The sequence below is a fragment of the Natator depressus genome, chromosome 12, assembly GCF_965152275.1.
Source record: "Natator depressus isolate rNatDep1 chromosome 12, rNatDep2.hap1, whole genome shotgun sequence".
NCBI classification, from domain to species: Eukaryota; Metazoa; Chordata; order Testudines; family Cheloniidae; genus Natator; species Natator depressus.
The window spans coordinates 11,333,532-11,354,804 of NC_134245.1; the positions used below are offsets into that span (position 1 = coordinate 11,333,532).

Consider the following 21,273-nt stretch of genomic DNA (forward strand, 5'->3'; position numbering starts at 1 on the left):
CTGCTGAACCACACAGAAAGCAGACTATTTTCACTCCACATGCTCTATAGACTTCTGCAGTATATGCTTTAATCCATTTTGCAATGGAGGATTTAGTGATGTTCTTCCTTTCATTCAAGACTGACATAAGATAAAAAATACTGTGGACCTCTAATAAGGTTCCATGTCCTTGAGATAAAGGTTAAACGTCATCCTGATTGAAATAAAATTGCAATCTCCTTGGGATGTTTAGGATTAGAGCAGGAAAGTCAGTCACTGGCAACCTGTGCAAAATTAATGTTACTTTTTGGAATAAATGAGGGCTCTATTATAAGAATCACTCTGTTCTTATGGAATATATAGATTTGGCTTCATAGACAATGATCCCACTTCTTAAACTCTCCTAACCAAGGTGACTGCTTCTGAGACAGTAGGCCAAAACAGAGTGTAGTGATTCAAATGGTTGCTTTAAATATCCTAGCACTAAATTCAAGCTCCAGGAAGGAAACCTATGTAATACTGGAGGACTACCACATGTATCTACTCTAAGGTACCTTTCGACATGGTGATAATTAGAAATCTGTCGATTCCTTATAATTCAAAACACTTGCTCTGGTAGAGATCTGTTTCCTACCAAAAAAGGATCCTGAACTCTGAGAATTCTCCCTTTCCATCTTGCATGTTAAGTTTTAGCAGAGCTGGATTTGAACAGTGGATTCGTCTCTGGCTCAGAATTTCTTTCCAGGCTGATAATTTCAGAGGGTGTTCCATTTGCAATCTAAGTCAGAGAACTACGGTGGTCTGCATGGCCAATATGGACCTATCAGGATTACTATGGGCCATTCTTTTAGGATAATTTTACGGTCCTTGTCAAAAATATGAGAGGAGAGGCATAAAGGATGCCTTGAGACCTTTGAAATAGGACATCAACTGATTTCTTTTCAGGTTCTCGTCTGCTCACAAAGAACTTCACTGCCTATTTTCCCTCAAGGTGAAGAGATCTATGATTGGAACCCTGAATCTGACACCTCCTGAAACCCTGAAGGATTCATACTCCATTCTCCCAGGTCCCTCCTGCTCAGCCAGTCTACTACTGTGCTCTCCCTTCCCTTTATGTGGATGGGTATGAGAGGAGAGATCATGCTCTAATCAAGTCAGAAAATATATCGATTCCTTGTGCAGTGCACAGTGCAGTTGGTGTTGTCTGCAAGGAACAGTACATGATGCTTATGGCCCTTATCTATAGTCGGTTTATATTCTTCTCCCAAATTGGTCCATGTCCCCATAGCCACTCTGGTTTGGTGTGCACCCCATCCATGAAGACTGGCATCAGCAGTGATCATGAGTCTCCCTGGCTCTGACATCAGATACCTGTTTGAATTTCAAAGGATGAGTCCACCACTTGAGCAAGGAAGTGACTGACTTTAGAACAGAGGTAAGATTCTGACTGGTTGCAATTTCTTCCTGGTATGGAGTTTTGAGAGCATCCTCATATGAAATCTGACCCATTGCAGAGTGCCCACACATGAAATTTGGCTGAGGAATAGCATTCAAATTTTCAGGGATGTCTGATGACCAGACAACACTTGGTGAATTAATGAGAATATCTACTGTGATCTCTCCTCCAAAAAAGAACACACACTCTCTCCTTGGCATCCAGGATCACTCCTACATGCAGAAGTTGGAGATGATTCTTCACTCTGATCACCAGAAACCTGGTAAAAACTTGTAAGCAGGTTACAGTTTCTTCTAGATCCTCAAGCGCCACCTGATGGGATGACGATCTGATGAGATGATCACTGTAAGCAGGGACAAATGAGTATGCTCTCCTTCTCTGAAAATGGACACTAAAGACAACCAGAATTTTTGTGAGGACTTGTGAAGCAGACACTAGCCCAGTGGGAGAGGCCTGAACTAAAAATACTTCCTTCTGTAACAGAAGAGTAAATGTTTTCAGTGCCTGTTCCAGGCTGTTCCTTGAGGCCCACTTAAGTGACAAAATTCTGGGGTGATAGTGTTTTTAGTCTGAAACTTCTAAGTCATAGCTCTGAGACCTGAGATTTCACATCACCCAATGAATCTAAAACGGCTTGTGTCCCCATTCTTCTTTGAGACCATAAAGAATATCAAGAACATGCCATAAATTCTGCCTTATAAGTACTGGCCCTATGACTCCAACGCTGAGAAGATGTTGCTTCTTCTACCTTCTGGTGTTTGACTGGGTTCTTTGATCTGGGAGAGACTGTGAACTCATCTCTGAGGAATCTGGTCATGTGGATGGCAAAACCCTGTAAAGCAGTCTACAGTATCCACTTGCTGAGGTAGATATCTCCCATATGTGGACAAAATTTCTGAGGCCTCCCTCCCTGTAATGTAATGGAACAAGTCTTTCTTTAACTTTTGCTGGAAAATATTTCTGAGAGGCTCACTTTGGTTTCCATGAGATTAGTGGCTTCTGGAGTGTCTCAGGGACCATTTCCAATTTGGTTAGCAACATCCATAACATGTGATCAAATATTTGCTAAGTTTTATTTGGGCCAAGCCAGATAATTCCTCTTCCTTCAGGGAAATTGAGCTGGATGAAGAAGAGAGAATTTCTCTTATTCTTTACTCTGTTAGCGCTTTTTTTTTTTTTTTTTTAAAACCTTATGGCCCTTAGAGGTATGGCATGTGTTTCTTTAAAAAAAAAAAACAAAACAAAAAAACAAACAAACAAGCCACCATACTGGAGATGCACCTCTCTCTTTGCTTGGCAGGGAGATTCTGGGCCAGAGTTTGAAAAAGAGGAGCATTTGAAACTTGCAGGGATAAAGGGAAGATCTTTTTTTTTAAAAGCATGCAAATTCAAGCTACTGGTTTTCACCGTATGAAAAAAATTTGGGGCAGGGGGAGAGGAATTATGGTTAGGTAATATCTCCAGTCTATTCTTGAGGTGGAGGGATCTTTAGAAGGGTCCTACTGAACTTTGCCCCAGGAAGATGGAGCTTTAAAAAGTGAGGAAGGGATACTCCTCTACCATTTTCTTTGTAGAAGGTGGCTCCATGGGCATACAAGATGTCTGTCTGCCCAGACTTAAGTAGAGTCACTTCATTACTTCAAGGAGCACCCCTCTATTGAGGGAGTGGTGGCCCCACTGGATTTCTAAGGGAGAAGCTGCATGGTCACCTAAGCCCTGGTGCAGACAGTTCAAGGGTAAGTGTCTCAGGAATTAAACAGCACATCTGCTGAAGTTGAGGAGAGGCTGCTACATAGCCATCAACTGCAGCAGTGATGGTAGTGGCAGTTGCTACTGCTCCACCTGCCCCTGCAAGGTACCTTTATGGGATCTGCTTGTGAGATCTCCTGTGTGCCACCTCTGTGACCTAATTCCCTGGCTCAACATGGACCCTGCCTTCATGCCAGTCCAATGGATTAGATTCATGCCTGCAGTGCTACAAGGAGATCCGAGACACGCTTTCTAGAAGCTGTAAGTTCCTGTCTGCAGGTGGGACAGTCCAGTCCTAAGGCTCCTGAATAAAAAAAGACTAAGACTTGAGCGGTATTTGCCTTTTTGGGGGGGGCAGGCGGGGGGGGCGGGAAAGAAAGACTTTAAAACCTATTTTAGGAGTCTCCAATTAGTCAAATTCATATTTTTTTGGTAATTCTACCCTGAAAGTCTCTGGTACCAAAAGGAGACCCTTGATCTATCAGTTGTGGTCCCAGCTGTTGCTCTGCCTTCAATCAGCAGGTTAAATGCCCACAGTACAGATTGCCGGACATCGAAAGGGTGTGGGGTGAGAATTTATGTGGAAGTTTGGGAGAGGAAGAATGGATAATTATGAAATACTACTTAACATATTAGATATATATCATGCTGTAAATTAGTCAAATAGACAAAGGCTCTTTCAATTAAGTAACAGTCAAGATATTTTAGCAACTTTTCCCCATTATTGCAAAGGAATTATTTTTAGGTACATCCAATACTTTCAAGACAACTTAAAAAAAAAAAGAAAGAATCGAGGGGATATGGTATTTTGAATTGAATGGGTCCTGTATGTGAAGTTCCTACAAAATTCCTGAGGAAAGGAGGAAGAATGGCCTTTAGGTCGACTGAGTAATAGGCTTTTCAACACCACTGTCCCCTAAGCATTCAAATCTGTCAGACAGAACATCTGATGAGGCGGTCTTCAGTGCTTTTAACATGGGTGGTGAGATGCTGGGAGCTAGATTTAAAGGGCAGCACTGTTACTATCTCTATTAGGCCATCTCATGATTTGGTGTTGATATCCATGGCTAACCAGCCCTCATTGGCCATGTAGATCATGGAGCAGATGTTCCAAGAAGAAAGAGGTGACGCTCAAAAGAGGTTCCCTTAAGTAGGTTATTGTTGACCTTAATGGAATCAACAATTAGCCCTCAAGGAAGTATTTGTGGACCTGAGTGAAGTTGCTGGATCTCAATTTGCACATCAGATAATGGTAAGGTTGATTTTGAGGCCCCTCAAACAGAGACCTCTATTTTGAGGAGTCTTTTTACCTGAAGGAATAATGGAAGAAGGTTCTCTATTCATTTGGATTGGAATGGCATTCAAGTTTTCCTGCCCCAGCTCACTTCTCTAATCCCATAATCACATTTAGTATATATCAATATATGAGCAAAAACCCACCTTGGTTTGCATTGAAAAATCTGAAGTACTACAACAGTGCATGCATGCTATTCTAGCAATCAAAGCTTTCCAAAGTTCCACCGATAATGTGGCATGCCTATGCACCCATAAGTATGGATATGTGCAGGCAACCGTTATCTTTTTTATACAACACCTAGAATGATTCCCGCCCCCCCCCCCCCCCAAGATGCTTATTACCATCCCTACACAGACCTATTTCATATTTCCTTTCAGCTCCTGGGTTCTTTTTAAAACAGCCACAGAATTGTAGGTAGACACATCCTTCAATAATTTGAATCTCCCTGCTTCTTTAAGCCAAAGGCTATGGTTAACCGATAATCAGGAGCTGTTACTCATAAGCACAACAGCTTTTTCCTGCCAACACCTGTCCCAATCAATTACTGGCTTACAGCATGCATGTTAAAATGAAAACAGGAAACCCTTCAAGTGGGTGTTAAGGGTTGCTGTAATATAGCTTCAGTTATAACTTCACTTCCTATTTATTTTGGACACATTTTAAGCTGGTATGTTCCATTACTCATTCCAATATTTCAAGAATAGTTTTTCTTGAAAGAGCCACCTTATGATTACTGTGAGTTTAAGAATATTTTCAAGCAGCTGACATTCTTTTAAAAATGTGATAAAGTAAGTTATTTTAAATATTGTTTGAAACTTTTGCTATTGTAGTGATAAAACGAATTCATACATAGTTAGCCAGATAACTGTATAACACTGTTTTAATTATGCTTAAAGGTACAAAATGTGTAACTTTTGGTGTAAAATAATAATTCAGTTGTCAGTCTACAGTGACTGTTAGGAGCATCCATTAGTTTTCTGATATATATATTTGTGTATGTCAGGTCCTTCAATTTCACATAAACAGCGTGTACAAAGCAATGCTGAAGGGAACTTACCCTTACAGCTACTATTGGTTCTTGATGAACTCCTGACTGCTCTTTACAGTCTATTAGGAACTTTAAATCCACTTGAAAAGCCATCCAAAAAGAATGTTACATATTCTGCAGTATGGTTTTCCCCAATACCAATAACACTCTTGCTAAGACAGATCAACTATAGTATGCCATTCTGACAAAGTTCCAAGACTAGCTCTCGCCACACTGCAAGATGTCTATGGAGTGTATTTTTTTCCTCTCTCATCTGAAGTCCAAAGTTGTATTTTGACTATTGAGAGAAAGACTGGCATCGCATAAACTGGGGATGATTTATTCCTCTATGATCTGTGACTACTCCTGGAATTCACTACATAGTATCACTAACTGGAGACAAAAACAGAATCATGAAAAAAACAGTGACCACTGAGAATTCACACTCCATGTGGCCAAGAAGCTATAGGAATAAAAGAATTAAATAATGTTGTAAAAATATAATTGCCAAAATAGAAATTCTTAAAACCATATTCATATTATTTCACACTACTACTACATTGGATTCAAGTTTCTGTTACAAAATTACACAAATTCTTAACTGGCAATTCACAAACTGTAAAAATTTAGTCACATCTACTTATCAAAGGGAACATATTTTGTATGGTATCTATGAAATACACTAAATTTTAGTAGTTTTTTAAAAGCGTACACTAACTAGCTTACAGTAAGATGCAGTAGCTGTGTGTACCTGGTGTATAAGTAAAACGTTGAGACTGGCTTTTTTTCCTCTTCCCATTGCAAAGATAAAACTGCACCTGGACTGCAGCTGTAATCATTTTGTTATGGTACGGAGGAACTTCAAGAACAATGTTAGCCTAAATTAAAGTTGAAACAAGATGGCATTACATTTAAAATGTAAATGAAATACACCTGTTAAATAAAGAATACTGCGTGAGTGCTGACTGCAATGCTAACTCAAATGGGGATTTTTAGTTGGGTGAAGCTATTGCTTCATGCATTTTCTAAACAGTAAATCAGAAACATAACAAAATACAATTTAATACCTGTGATGTGGGAGACATTTTTGCATATTCTAGAGATTACATTTTTATTTAAAAATACACTTGTGAAGTATTAACTTATCTTCATGAGCATATGAATGCCATACTAGCAGACACTAAATTTCATACCACTAATCTCATTGGCAGTAACGAAAATTACTTCTCACCAGTTATTCTAAATTTCCCCTTTTAGTTTTTCAAACAAGTTTATCATTTCATTTTCTTAGGAAGCAGTGACCTAATGACTGCTTTATACTGTTATGATAATTTAGAAAAAGTCTTCAGATGAAGTAAACAAACTGCAAAACTTGTTCATATGTCCTACTAATCCTTTACTTTACAGTAAAAGTTTAAACCAAAAAACAAGACAATGAAGACCAATTTCTTACTTAAAAAACAAAAACAGCTTTCTAAAGAAAGAAAAATAAGTTTCTCACCCCTTGACACTTTTCCCTAATTATTTTCCCTTCTACTTCCCACTGAGGTCGTCCATCTGTTGAGAGAAATTAAGTTTACAAGAAATTCAGGCAAAAAAGCATTTTCTGAAATATGCTGACTGAAAGTGAATGCAATTCAAAATATTAAAGTTCAGTTACAAGAGGATATTGCAATTATTGTAAACAGATTCTAAGATTCTTAAATGTTCCTCCTGTTGGAAACATCCAAGACTCTTTATATACTTTGACCAGATTACACTAAAGTTTTATTTACAAACAAATCTATATCATTAAGGATTTCTGCATAGATTATATTGTGAGTTGACACTACAGTCAAAGAGCACGTATAGTTCTTTACATTGATATTCTTTAAATAAGAGGAGAAAATTCAGGTTTTCCACTATGATTTTAAAAGATCAAGTAAATTAAAATAATTTGTAAAAGTTAATGGTCACATCCTTAACTGATGTGTATTAGTGTTAATGTACTGTGTCATTTAACAAACTGAATATCTGGCCCATTCTACTTAATTTATATGGACTAATTAAAATCTGTTTAAATATATTTATAAAAAAATACATTCATGAAAAAAACATTCTGATACTGGTTTAAAGGTAAATGCTCCTATTACATAATGGGATAAAAATTAAATTAATATTTCTAATTCCAGAAACAAGCATGTGTACACACACAATACACTGCCTTTTGGTTGAAGACAAAAAAAGGAAAAACCAGAGATCCAACTATTCATAGATATCATACACTACCAGTAGAAAGCTGCATGGTTGCTTTTAAGTTTGTGTCATGTTGCATGAATCATCATAGGACAAATACCAGTATGTAATTAAAAACAATAGTACATATAGGATACTTAAAAACACACGCATTAAGGAGCTAACAGATTTATTTGAGCATAAGCTTTCGTGAACTACAGCTCACTTCATCGGATGAAGCTCACGAAAGCTTATGCTCAAATAAATTTTAGTCTAAGGTGCCACAAGTACTCCTTTTCTTTTTGCGAATACAGACTAACACGGCTGCTACTCTGAAACCTGTCATTAAGGAGCTAGTGACTTTTCAACAGTGTCTACAACAAAATTAGACTAAAAAGTCATATTTCTTACATTTCAGTGAAAAGGTAGGACCACTTTTGCCAATACATACGCAACTAAGTTACTTCAATCATACAAGCAGTGTGATTGACTACCATGGTTTTACTTGCATAAGTCAAGCTATTCACATCCAGATATTCACAGATTCAGACCCTTAACTATCAGTCATGTATTACACCAGGGGTGGGCAAACTACGGCCCATGAGCCGTTTCATGCTGGCCCGCGAGCTGCACCACGTGGCTCAGCCCCACTCCGGCTGGGGCACTGGGTCAGGGTTGGGGTGGCACCACATGCCTCGGCCCTGCTCCGGCACTCCAGCTGGGCCGCAGGTTTGGGGGCTGCACCACACGGCTCCCGGAAGCATGGCCCTGCTCCTACACTCTCCAATGGCCTCCTCAGATGCTCCAGTGGGAGCTTCGAGGGCAGTGCCTGCAGATGGGGCAGCGAGTAGAGCCTCCTGGCCACGCATCCACGTAGGAGCTGGAGAAGGGACATGTCACTGCTTCTGGGAGCCACTTGAGGTAAGTGCCGCTCAGAGCCTCTCCCCACGCCCCAACCCCCTGCTCCCCCTCCTGCTCTCCAAACCCCTTGATCCCAGCCTGGAGCACCCTCCTGAACCCCAAACCTCTCACCCCCAGCCCCACCCCAGAGCCCACACTCCCAGCCAGAACCTGCACCCCTGTGCCAGCCCTGATCCCCCTCCCGCCCTCTGGTCCCAGCCCGGAACACCCTCCTGCACCCCAAACTCCTCATCCTCAGCCCCATCCCAATTTTCTGAACATTCATGGCCCGCCACACAATTCCTATTCTCCGAAGTGGCCCTCGGGCCAAAAAGTTTGCCACCCCGTATTACAGTTTTGATTATACTGCTGTTCTCAGACATTACAGAACAAAGAATGGCATAGCAAGCATCTCCTGTGATAAATTTTGTGGATTTCTGGAAGGCTTCCGACAGCCTACACAGACGGTCAAAAATTATGACATACTACAGAATACCAACAAAAATAGTTAGAATCATCCAGGATCTGTGTGATAATACCAAACATGCAGTCAGATATGATGACATCAGCCGCCAGTGGTTTGCAGTGATGACTGGATGAAGGCAAGGATATATTATGTCCTAACTATTTTTTGCACTTGTCATTGACTATGTCATAAGGGAAATAACCACAGAATGCAATCAAGGAATTTTATTTTTCGCCAATGACATTGTTCTGCCTAGTTCAACATATTGCTTAATGGAAGAACAGACCCAGCTTTTTGGCAGATCCAGCAAAGCAAGTCGGTTTGGTCATCAACAAGAGGAAGACAAAATATATGGCTATCCATGTCCCAAAGTATCCATTAGAGAGGATGAAAAAACAGTAGAATTAGTAAGTCATTTTACCTATCTAGGAATGATATATGTGACAATGGTGACAGCATGCTAGATGTCAAGCAACAAATATCAAAAGCAGCAAACAACTTCCATTAACTTAAAAATATTTGGAAAAAGTAGCATGACTGGTACTAACACAAAAATAAGAATTTTCAACATCAGCATCATGTCTGTCCTCCTTTATGGAGCACGGCCATGGAAATCTACAAAAGCAATTGAGAAGATCAATTCATTCCTGTCATAAATATAAAGGGAAAGGTAAACCCCTTTAAAATCCCTCCTGGCCAGAGGAAATCTCCTCTCACCTGTAAAGGGTTAAGAAGCTAAAGGTAACCTCGCTGGCACCTGACCAAAATGACCAATGAGGAGACAAGATACTTTCAAAAGCTGGGAGGAGGGAGAGAAACAAAGGGTATATGTGGTCTGTCTATATTTTGTCTTTGCCGGAGATAGACCAGGAATGAAGCCTTAGAACTTTTAGTAAGTAATCTAGCTAGGTATGTGTTAGATTATGATTTCTTTAAATGGCTGAGAAAAGAATTGTGCTGAATAGAATAACTATTTCTGTCTGTGTATCTTTTTTGTAACTTAAGGTTTTTGCCTAGAGGGGTTCTCTATGTTTTGAATCTAATTACCCTGTAAGGTATCTACCATCCTGATTTTACGGGGGGGGGGGGGGGATTTCTTTATTTCTAATTACGTCTATTTCTATTAAAAGTCTTTTTCTAAGAAAACTGAATGCTTTTTCATTGTTCTCAGATCCAAGGGTTTGGGTCTGTGGTCACCTATGCAAATTGGTGAGGCTTTTTATCCAACATTTCCCTGGAAAGGGGGGGGTGCAAGTGTTGGGAGGATTGTTCATTGTTCTTAAGATCCAAGGGTCTGGGTCTGTAGTCACCTAGGCAAATTGGTGAGGCTTTTTACCAAACCTTGTCCAGGAAGTGGGGTGCAAGGTTTTGGGAAGTATTTTGGGGGGAAAGACGTGTCCAAACAGCTCTTCCCCAGTAACCAGTATTTGTTTGGTGGTGGTAGCGGCCAATCCAAGGACAAAAGGGTGGAATATTTTGTACCTTGGGGAAGTTTTGACCTAAGCTGGTAAACATAAGCTTAGGAGGTTTTTCATGCAGGTCCCCACATCTGTACCCTAGAGTTCAGAGTGGGGGAGGAACCTTGACAATTCCAAAGTAAATGCCTGCAGAAGATTTTTCTTGAAACATCAGAAATTCTGAGTAGAGCAACCAATCTAAAGCATCAAATATGGCAAAAATATGATGGACCTATTTAGGACACACTTTAAGGATACCACCAAAACGACTTCCACAGCAAATGATAACATGGACAATACCACTTGGAAAAAGAAAGAGGGCATCCTAGAGAAATATTATGTAGAATAGAAAAAGTAGTAATCTATGAACATGACACTCAAACCTGAACAGATCAGCACAAGACCGGAAAATGGTGGAAATCAGTGGATGCCTTATGCACCTTAGGATGCAGGACAATAAAAAAGAAAAACTACTACATTACAGATGGGCAATGAGAATTAGAAAACAGTTTAAGGAAAATGGCAGTTTAAGGAGAAGGTCATAATTTTTTGATCTTTAGACTTGTATTAATTTTCAGATGGAGAGAGAGTAGAAATCTTGCCAAGTGGATGAAGTTAACTGTTTTTAAAAATACCATTCCTCCACTTTATGACACAAGTCAAGAGGTTCTGATATTCACTACTGCAAAGTATAAAGAATATTTACCCAAACAGGTAATATTGTATCTGCTAGGAAGAGAGTAACCAACCCTTAATTTTATCTCTAACTTCCTTTAAAATATTTATGTACTAGACTGGATAGTAACCTGGGGTGGGTGTTTGCCTTCCTCTGCAGCATGGGGCATGGGTCACTTGCAGGTTTAAACTAGAACAAATGGTGGATTCTCTTTAACTTGAAGTCTTTAAATCATGATGTGAGGACTTCAGTAACTCAGCCAGAGGTTATGGATCTATTACAGGAGTGGGTGGGAGAGGTTCTATGGCCTGCAATGTGCAGGAGGTCAAACTAGATGATCATGATGGTCCTTTTTGGCCTTAAAGTCTGAATCTATGTGACAACTTATTTTTACTCGTTTCCAACAAAGCTCTTTCTTGTGGGTTGGCTGTAGATACAGAAGCAGACACCAACAATGAGATTTTGGATCTGATGATCCTGGATCTTTTCTTGAAGACTGTAACAGAAATGGCAATTTCTGGACAAACCTTACTGACTTTAAGGTAAAGTATCTTAGGATCTGATTGTCTTAAAAATGCAAATGTGTGTGTGTTATTGTGGGATTGTCTGTAACTCTTTAGGAGATGTGATTAATGTAAGTCTTGGGAAGTGTTATGAGCTTCAAAGGACTCCGAAACAACATGCTAGACAAAGTTAAGTGGGATTCCTATGAAATAATTAAGAGGAGAAGCCAACTTCTCCCTCCTGGACCCATTCTTTTTGACGCTGCACCCTGAGGAGAAACTCACTGTCTGCTGATCACCTGTTACACAAGATCAAGACCAGAGGCCTGAACTGAACAGGCCAGCAGCTCAGGGGCAGGAGGGTCCCGCAGGCCAGATGTGGCCCGCCGGCCGTAGTTTGCCCACCTCTGTTTTAAAGCCTGCCTTATTAGTCTTTGGATCGACCATCTCAGAACCAAAGAAAGTTTTGACTAAAGTCTATCCTTAGCTATACACACCAATTAATCCTATATTAAAAAATCCTAATAGTGTTATCTCAGCTAGACAGTGAAGACTGATCCAGGTTTACCCCAGATCGGTTCTAACCCATCAGCTAGTCATGGCTGAAAGGAACAGAGGCAGCTGGAGCACTGTGACCCAGGAACCTCTTGGTGCCAACTGGCAGAGCACATAGGGGTGTGTAAGGGCTACAGGGATTCCTTGGGTCTGGCATCTAAATACAAGTTTGCCAGAGAGTGTCATGTAAGGGGTCTACTGAAAACCTGTGACATACTGGTCATCATCGCAAAAATGTATGTAAGGAGTTATGAACGTTCACTGACAATTATGGTCCTAATGCAATACTCAGTGGAACACCATAGGGACTATCACTTGAAGAACAAAGAATGTAGACCAGAGGACTGGGGGACTCTATCCTGGGAAGCAGAGACTCTGAAGATGATTTGGGAATGCTGGAGGGTAATCAGCTGAATATGAGCTCCCAATGTGAGGCTGTCGTCAAAAGGGCTAACGCAATCCTGGTATGTAGAAACAGGGGAATCTCTGCAGGTATAGTGAGGTTATATTACCTCTGTATTTGGCATTGGTACAACTGCTACCAGAATATTATGTTCAGTTTTGGGGTCCACACTTCAAGAAGAACATTGATAAAGTGAAAAGAACAGGAGTACTTGTAGCACCTTAGAGACTAACAAATGTATTTGAGCATAAGCTTTCATGGGCTAAAACCCAAGTGGTGAGGGTTCAGCAAAGAGAAACAAGAATGATTACTGGATTAGAAAACATGCCTTATTGTGACTGAGCTCTTCGAGTCTATTTAGTTTAGTAAATAGAAGGTTAAGGGATAGTTTGATCACAGGCTGAGTATCAGAGAATATTAGGGTTGGAAGATACCTCAGTAGGTCATCTAGTCCAATCCCCTGCTCAAAGCAGGACCAAAACCAACTAAATCATCCCAGCCAAGGCATTGTCAAGCTGGGCCTTAAAAACCTCTAAGGATGGAGATTCCACCACCTCCCTAGGTAACCCATTCCAGTGCTTCACCACCCTCCTAATTAAATAGTGTTTCCTAATATCCAACGTAGACCTCCACCACTGCAATTTGAGACCATTGCTCCTTGTTCCGTCATCTGCCACCACTGAGAACAGCCAAGCTCCATCCTCTTTGGAACCCCCCTTCAGGTTGCTAACAGGCTGCTATCAAATCCCCCCTCACTCTTCTCTTCTGCAGACTAAACAAGCCCAGTTCCCTCAGCCCCTCCTTGTAAGTCATGTGCCCCCTAATAATTTTCGTTGCCCTCCGCTGGACTCTCTACAATTTGTCCACATCCCTTCTGCAGTGAGGGGGACCCAAAACTGGATGCAGTACTCCAGGTGTGGCCTCACCAGTGCCGAATAGAGGGGAATAATCACTTCCCTCGATCTGCTGGCAATGCTCCTACTAATACAGCCCAATATGCCGTTGGCCTTCTTGGCAATAAGGGCACACCGCTGACTCATATCCAGCTTCTCGTCCACTGTAATCCCAAGGTCCTTTTCTGCAGAACTGCCACTTAGCCAGTCGGTCTCCAGCCTGTAGCAGTGCATGGGATTCTTCCTTCTTAAGTGCAGGACTCTGCACTTGTCCTTGTTGAACCTCATCAGATTTCTTTTGGCCTAATCCTCCAATTTGCCTAGGTCACTTCGGACCCTTTCCCTACCCTCCAGCGTATCTACTTCTCCCGCCAGTTTAGTGTTATCTGCAAACTTGCTGAGGGTGCAATTAATCCCATCATCCAGATAATTGATAAAGATGTTGAACAAAACTGGCCCCAGGACCGACCCCTGGGACACTCTGCTTGATACTGGCTGCCAACTAGACATCGAGCTGTTGATCACTACCCATTGAGCCCGACAATCTAGCCAGCTTTCTATCCACCTTATAGTCCATTCATCCAATCCCTACTTTTTGAACTTGCTGGCAAGAATACTATGGGAGACCATATCAAAAGCTTTGCTAAAGTAAAGATATATCACGTCCACAGCTTTCCCCATATCCATAGAGCCAGTTATCTCATCATAGAAGGCAATCAGGTTGGTCAGGCATGACTTGCCCTTGGTGAATCCATGTTGACTCTTCCTGATCACCTTCCTCTCCTCCAAGTGCTTCAAAATGGATTCCTTGAGGACCTGCACTATGATTTTGCCAGGCACTGAAGTGAGGCTGACCGGTCTGTAGTTCCCTGAGTTCTCTTTCTTCCCTTTTTAAAATATGGGCACTATATTTGCCTTTTTCCAGTCGTCCGGGACCTCCCCCGATCACCACGAGTTTTCAAAGATAACGGCCAATGGCTCTGCAATCACGTCAGCTAACTCCCTCAGCACCCTTGGATGCATTGGATCTGGACCCATGGACTTGTGCACGTCCAGCTTTTCTAAATAGTCCTTAACCTGTTCTTTCACCACTGAGGGCGCTCACCCCCTCCCCATACTGCCCAGTGCAGCAGACTGGGAGCTGACCTTGTCTGTGAAGACCGAGACAAAAAAAGCATTAAGTACTTCAGCTTTTTCCACATCATCTGTCACTATGTTGCCTCCGCCATTCAGTAAGGGTCCCATACTTTCCATGACCTCCTCCTTGTTGCTAAAATACCTTTAGAAACCCTTCTTGTTACCCTTCACATCTCTTGCTAGCTGCAACTCCAATTGTATCTAGATAGGGAACATGAAATTTGTTATGCGCTCTTCAGCTTAGACAAAGGTATAACAAGATCCAATGGCTGGAAGTTGAACCTAGACAAGTTCAGACTGGAAAGAAGGTGAATATTTTTAATAATGAGTGTAATTAACCACTGGAACAATTAAGCAGAGCTTCTGGTGGATTCCACTATCCCTGGCAATTTTTAAAATCAAGATTAGATTCTTTTAAAAAATATATACTCTAGTTCAAACAGTAATTAATTCGGGAAAGTTCTACGCCCTGTGTTATGCAGAAGACTACATGATCACAGTGGTCCCATTTGTTCTTGTCTACAAACCACAACTTTAACTTTGCACTCATACAGATGCGAGCTTTCCACTATCCACCTTATCAAACTCTGCCCTCAAAACACTATTAGTTGTGGATGTCTGATTTAGTAATTTGGTGCTGGGAGGGGGTTTTCTGGTGATGATGGTGACAGAAAGATGGCATCCCTAGGGAGCAGAATTAAGACTGTGGTATAGCTAGTTGTAGTAGTGAAGTGTTATGGGTGGATTAGCAGAGATTATATATTTAGCATTATATTTCCTTGCTTTTTTGGTCCTATGTCAGGTATGTTATGTGTTTAGCAGCTTTGTCTGTAACAAAGAAGATTTGTTAATATATAGCTGAAGTAAAAATTAACTAATATGATCAACCACTGATACCAACTTCTTGGTTAGGATAGTAATCATAAAAGTGTATTTAGACATCAGCTTTTGAAGAGAAACTACCAATATCTTGTGAAAGCTTTATTTCAATGGTAATATCTTGCAAAATACAAGGTCATGAGTGAGACGTCGAGATTTATCTTTTAGTTAGACCTATGTCAGACTCACTGCAAGTTTCAGATAAAAACGATGAAAGTCTGTCCAACGAAACAAAGTTTTACACTAATGGTGGGGGAAAATGATTTTATTATTCTGGAAATTAGGAAGTATTGGTCACACCATCAGATGTACAATTGTTAACATAAAAGGATTATTTAATATATTAACATTATACTGTCATTTCATTATTCCCCAAATTAGTTAATTCTGTATTTTTAAATTAAAATTGGTAAAAGGTGATCTATATATTATAGATATGGAACTGCTGAACATGTGAGTTAATGAAGTCACTGTCAGGTCTTTAATATTTAAGCAACAGCAAAGCTGGATGTTTACTGGAAATTAATGACATGCAGGATGAAGTTGACTACTTAACTGGTGATTTGTCAAGGAGCACCCTACAAGTCTGTTGATATTAAAATACTTTTTGAGTCATCAGTTTGGTTTTGTGTACGATACCACAGATTTGAATCACGTACTTTATTTTACAGGGCATTTAGAGAAAATTTAAGCCCTGTACAACAGCTAGATTTTTCGTCTTTCCCCAGACAGCCTATTGAAGACAAGGCACAAAATCCATGTTGGCGGAAAGGCAGAATTTAGTTTATGTTCTTATGCCCTGATTGGTTGCAAAATTCACAAACAGTTTTGGTTCAGCTGGACAAGAAACATCGGATTCTAGTTGCATATTAACTGAAGAATGAGCCAAAGGAGCAGTCCAGAATGCCCAAGATGGTGGTGCCCTCCTCATTACTTTTAATCCACTGAGTAAGGCACTTACCCAGGAATATGGGAGGCCTCAGTTCAAATCCCCAACTGCCTGATGTGGAACAGGGATTTTAACTTGGGTCTCCCAGACTGCATAAGAGAACCTTAGCTGCTGGGCTATGAGATATTCTGGTGTGGGTCTTTCAATCTCTCCTGTTGTAGCTCTTTCACTTGTATAAGTCATTGAGTAGTCATTGGAGCAGGGACTTGAACTCTGGTCTCCCACATCCTGGTGAGTGCCCTAAGCATCAACTTATAGAGAAATTCTCACTCTTTTTCCTTGGTCCAGTGACTATTCAGTCAGTCATTCTGAATGTTTGTGTGGGTACCAAACACAGCAAGAGTGGAAAGATAGATTTTTAAAGTAAGAAAATGAGTTTGTAAAACTACAAACAGTATTGGGACTCAGGATCAGATGTAGTATCTGAAGCTACTTTTTAGTTGATGATTTTTCAAGTTGTTAGAGTCCCCCTTTTTTGGGGGGGCGGAGGGGGGAAGAAGGGGAGACAGGAGGAGAAGTAGCCGGGAAGGTACAGCAAGATTGCTCCCTAATATAAAGACACATTATCCAGAACTCTTGAACCTCCCTTGAATTAAAGAACACAGGATAAAGCTCAAACCAAAGAACAGAAAAGTTCTGCAAAACTAAATAAGCCTCCTAAAAAGCTACTACAGTTATGCCAGACACACAACTGCTTCAGGACTAAAACAAGAACAAGAACAGAAACTTGTTTTCTTTACATAAGTTTTAAACTGCAGCTTTCATTTCAGGTAGTTACTTCAATAATATACATCTGAATATACTATATTCAGTCAAACCTGCTTACCCAACCCTATAGGAAGTAGGGCCTCCAAAATTTCCCACTATCAAACTTAACAAAATCTGCTAGCTACTGTAGGTTAATTTGTTACTATTATATATTTTATGAGAGCAATTTGAAGTTTTTCTAAAGTACATGAACTAGAGTTTTGTGAAGAAAAACAGTAAATGCCTTTAATAAAAAGTATATTAAACTAATGAATATTTGTAATGTAAGCACGTTGAATGGACTTTAACAATATAAGGCAAGAAATTTGGCCCTTCAGTTCTCAACTTACTTCTGGGGGAATTCTGAGCCAAAAAATTAAAAGTTTTGCACAAAATATTTTAAAATGATGCATACGTTTTGTCAAAACAATATAATCACACCCATTTCAATTATTTTGGTAATTAATTTCAAAATACCTGTCAGCAAGTAGGTCTGTAACAATACAGACGACAAAAAAGAGTTCCTGAATGTTTTTAACAAATAGATTCCTTACTAGGCATATTAATACAGAACTCTGAGTAATTCATTTTAAACTACAATACAGAAACATATTTCCTGAACCCCTCAGAAGCACTGCGAAGGCTTGGGTGAGTCGGGGTAACGAAGGAGCTGAGGGAGAGGGAAGTAATTGCTGGGAAGGAGCCTGGGTGTGAACCTGCAAGGTTGTTGGGCATGGGTGGGAGAAGTATGGAACAGGTTTTTTGGGGGTGAGTGGGGAGGGACCGTTAGGGAGCCTCCCCCATGCAGACCCCTTAGCCTCCCTCATTCAGTCAGGCACATCTGCCCCACCCCATGTGTCCTTGCACCCCCATTCAGCCACCCCTTTTCCCCACATCCATCCCTGCACTCCTCTCCCCCATTCAGCCACCCCATCCCTATGTGTTCCTGCATTTCCAATCCCATTCAGTTCCTAGCTCAATGCTGTCAACCCACTAGCTTCTGTGCTCCTGCCCCAGTCTGCTCTCCCCCACTAGCCCTTCTCAACTCCAGTCTATGTAATCCCCTAGCAGCCCCATGTGCCCTACTCCGTCCATCCAGCTGACCCCATGGGCAGGGCACTCTCCTCCTCTCTATCCACGGCTGGCTGAGCCAACTGCCTGCTCTTCTGGGACCACAGCAGCCCCTGGTGGGCAAAACATGTAACTGCAGTGCCTCGCCAGCAGAATGTATTTTTTGCGGAGAAAAAATCTGCAGGGGACATGAATTCTGCGCAGTGGCACAGAATTCCCCAGGAGTATCATCTTTATTACTCTGTACACAAGTTGAAACTTTGAGAAAGAACAAATAGGATGTGTACATGTATGATAAATACAAGACCAGATTTTTAGGCACTCATACATTTGCTTGACTCCTTATGCATGCAAATATCCAATATACATGCACAATTTGGGTATGTGTGCAAGCAAGTGGCCACTTCAGCATCTAGCTCTTTACATATTGCAAATACCTGATTTGCGCACACATCTGGCATTGTATTTACCTATGCAACTTATGCACAAGCAAATATATGCATGCAAATGCACATGCTTAACTTTAACAGATAAGCCATATGAACCAGATTTTTAAAGATCTATTGTTGCCTTAAGTAACCTTTGGGAAAAAATAATTTTATATAGACACCATCCTTGATTACCAAAATTTACTTTTTTTTATCCTCTACCTCTTAATTGTTTCTCATACTTGTATGAACACAAAATTCTCTATTTACCAATTTGTCCATGATGTTTATTCCTGTAGTGGAGGTCTCACCTGACGTGAGCAATTAACACATGGAGGGAGGCCTCATTTCTTGGTTGACAGAATTAGGGTAGTAAATGGATCTTTCGGCTGAAAACAGAACATTTCTACTAAATAATATAAGTAAACAGGTCAGGAGGCTAAAAAGACAGAATGTCTGAGCCAGCTAAGGTAAGAGGGAGAACATCCAAGGACCCATTTACTAACAAAGGACAAGATAAAGTTAAGAATGTAGAGATGAGGTAAAGACTAGGTTAAGCGTGGACAATGCATGGACAGAGCATGGTACACAGGGAAAGGTTCCTGTAAAGTAAAAGGTTTGATGCAATGCAATGTGTAAACATATATAAAGCAAGAAGTTTTCTGCATAACTTGGATGTGTGGAATGCCCTGTACCCACCCGCTATGTTTAAGTCTGATCATCTCAGCGTAGCTTGTTGTATGCCAGATCAAGGAATCTGAGTGACAAAATCTGGCGTTAAACTGAGTTTTTTGTATCCCAGAAAACTGGATGAAGTATTTTCCCAGAACTGGACAAGGTGTTCTGGATAAGCTGCATGGAAAAGGTCTCTGAAGGAATCCCAACAATTCATCACTTGAAAGCCTGATATCACAGCTAATTCCTAAGCAGCAATTAAGTCACAGGCAACACGTGACTCAAATGGTGAACAAACAACTGGAACAGACGTCAAACAGTCCCCGTTATGTTTCATACAAAATTTTTTTCTAGTAAAACACAAGAGAAGGGGAATGCAATGTATAAGCAGCACTTTCTCTACAGTTCCAAGTTTTCAGTGAGGGACTAGTCGGTTTGTAATTATCTTCCTGAGACAGCAACTGTACTATTTTCATTTATAGCAGCTAACCCACAGAACACAGATCACTGATCAAATTGAGATTACAAGTTGTAATGGTTTTAATGTATTTACCACTGAAACATTCATAATTCCAGCAGTTCTTTTCAAAACTAAAAAAGGTAACTTACCTTGTCCTTTTTCAAGAAATATAATTTTTGATTCTGGAAGAAAATTAGATCCAGTCATAACCATTTCATGGCCTCCATTTACTGAACAACTGTTGATGCTGTATTTTTCTATCTGAGGAAGTTCTTGAGCAGATCGCTGAGCTATTTTTAAAAAGGGTTGAAAAAGGAAAAAAAAAAGTTTCACTACTTTCATATTTTGAGTCAAACAGAAATTACTAAATTAAGGCTGATACAGTAAGCAAGCATGAAACTTTGCAACAGGTTAACTGCATACATTGGATTCACTTTTCAGTTTAGTGAACTCTAAAGTATTTCTGAATTATTTTAAGGTCAAAAGAATTATTAGCAAAAACTACTTAAGATTCTTTATATGACCCATTTTGGTATTCCCATACCTGTAGTTTACAAATGAATACCACAAAGAACTTGAACTGTTGAATTAGAAACGCTGCTACGTAGTCTCTAGTAAGGATGTAGAATCTGCCAACTGAAACCATTTATTAGCATTTTTTCCAAAAATAAATGCTTTGACTTTTAAATATATAAATTATAGTATTAGTAATAAAGTAAAGTATTAGGTTACATAAAACCCAAAATGAATACTGCTGCTCCTATGCAAAAACATGATTATTACTTTTTACATGAAAAAGTGCATTAAGTACAAATTTTGCTCTTCATAAACTTCCACTTATTTAATGTTAATTTCTTTATTAACACAATTTAACATACTGAAAAGCTTTTAAGGAAATTTTAATACTTTAATTTTACATTTAAATCTATCACATTCCAAGTACTCTCCAAGTATCTTCAGTTAGTAATAGACAGGTTTTACAGTAAATGCACAGAGTTTAAAAAATAATTTCACAGCCATAATATCCCAGTGGATTCTTCTGCCAAAAATTCTACTGAGACATGGAAATGAAAGCTATTGCAACTGTAATTAAGAGATTTTAAATGTGTGCAAGAGACTAATTGTTACAAAACTTACAGCATTCAACAGGTATGGAAGCAATCTGTAGAGACAACACTTTTCCACCAGGCTGTGGGATATGAACACGAAACACAAGTCGCACTCTGGTATTCTTTCTTCCAATATCTGTCTCTCCTTTACGGAGCTCTATATCTGAATTGCGGAGTTTCAAAATACCTGCACAATCAATACTGGAAGACAAAGGGAGAAGAAGGATTAGAAGACAGATGGAG

General features: G+C 40.1%; 1 protein-coding gene and 1 long non-coding RNA gene across 3 annotated transcripts in view; one reads left to right on the forward strand and one right to left on the reverse strand.

Moving 5' to 3' along the window:
- Window positions 1-21,273, reverse strand: part of NFATC3 (nuclear factor of activated T cells 3) — a 140,048-nt gene that overhangs the window by 26,090 nt on the left and 92,685 nt on the right. For both annotated transcript variants that reach the window (XM_074968584.1, XM_074968583.1), the window contains exons 5-8: window positions 21,059-21,231; window positions 20,071-20,211; window positions 7,010-7,065; window positions 6,260-6,386 (exon numbers count right to left, since the gene is read on the reverse strand). In XM_074968584.1, coding sequence (XP_074824685.1) covers window positions 6,260-6,386; window positions 7,010-7,065; window positions 20,071-20,211; window positions 21,059-21,231 — 497 coding nt within the window. The remainder of the gene's footprint in view (window positions 1-6,259; window positions 6,387-7,009; window positions 7,066-20,070; window positions 20,212-21,058; window positions 21,232-21,273) is intronic.
- The window catches only part of LOC141996508 (uncharacterized), a 38,342-nt gene continuing 28,801 nt past the window's right edge, over window positions 11,733-21,273 (forward strand). The window contains exon 1 of the long non-coding RNA XR_012641552.1: window positions 11,733-11,763. This is a non-coding gene — a long non-coding RNA (uncharacterized LOC141996508). The remainder of the gene's footprint in view (window positions 11,764-21,273) is intronic.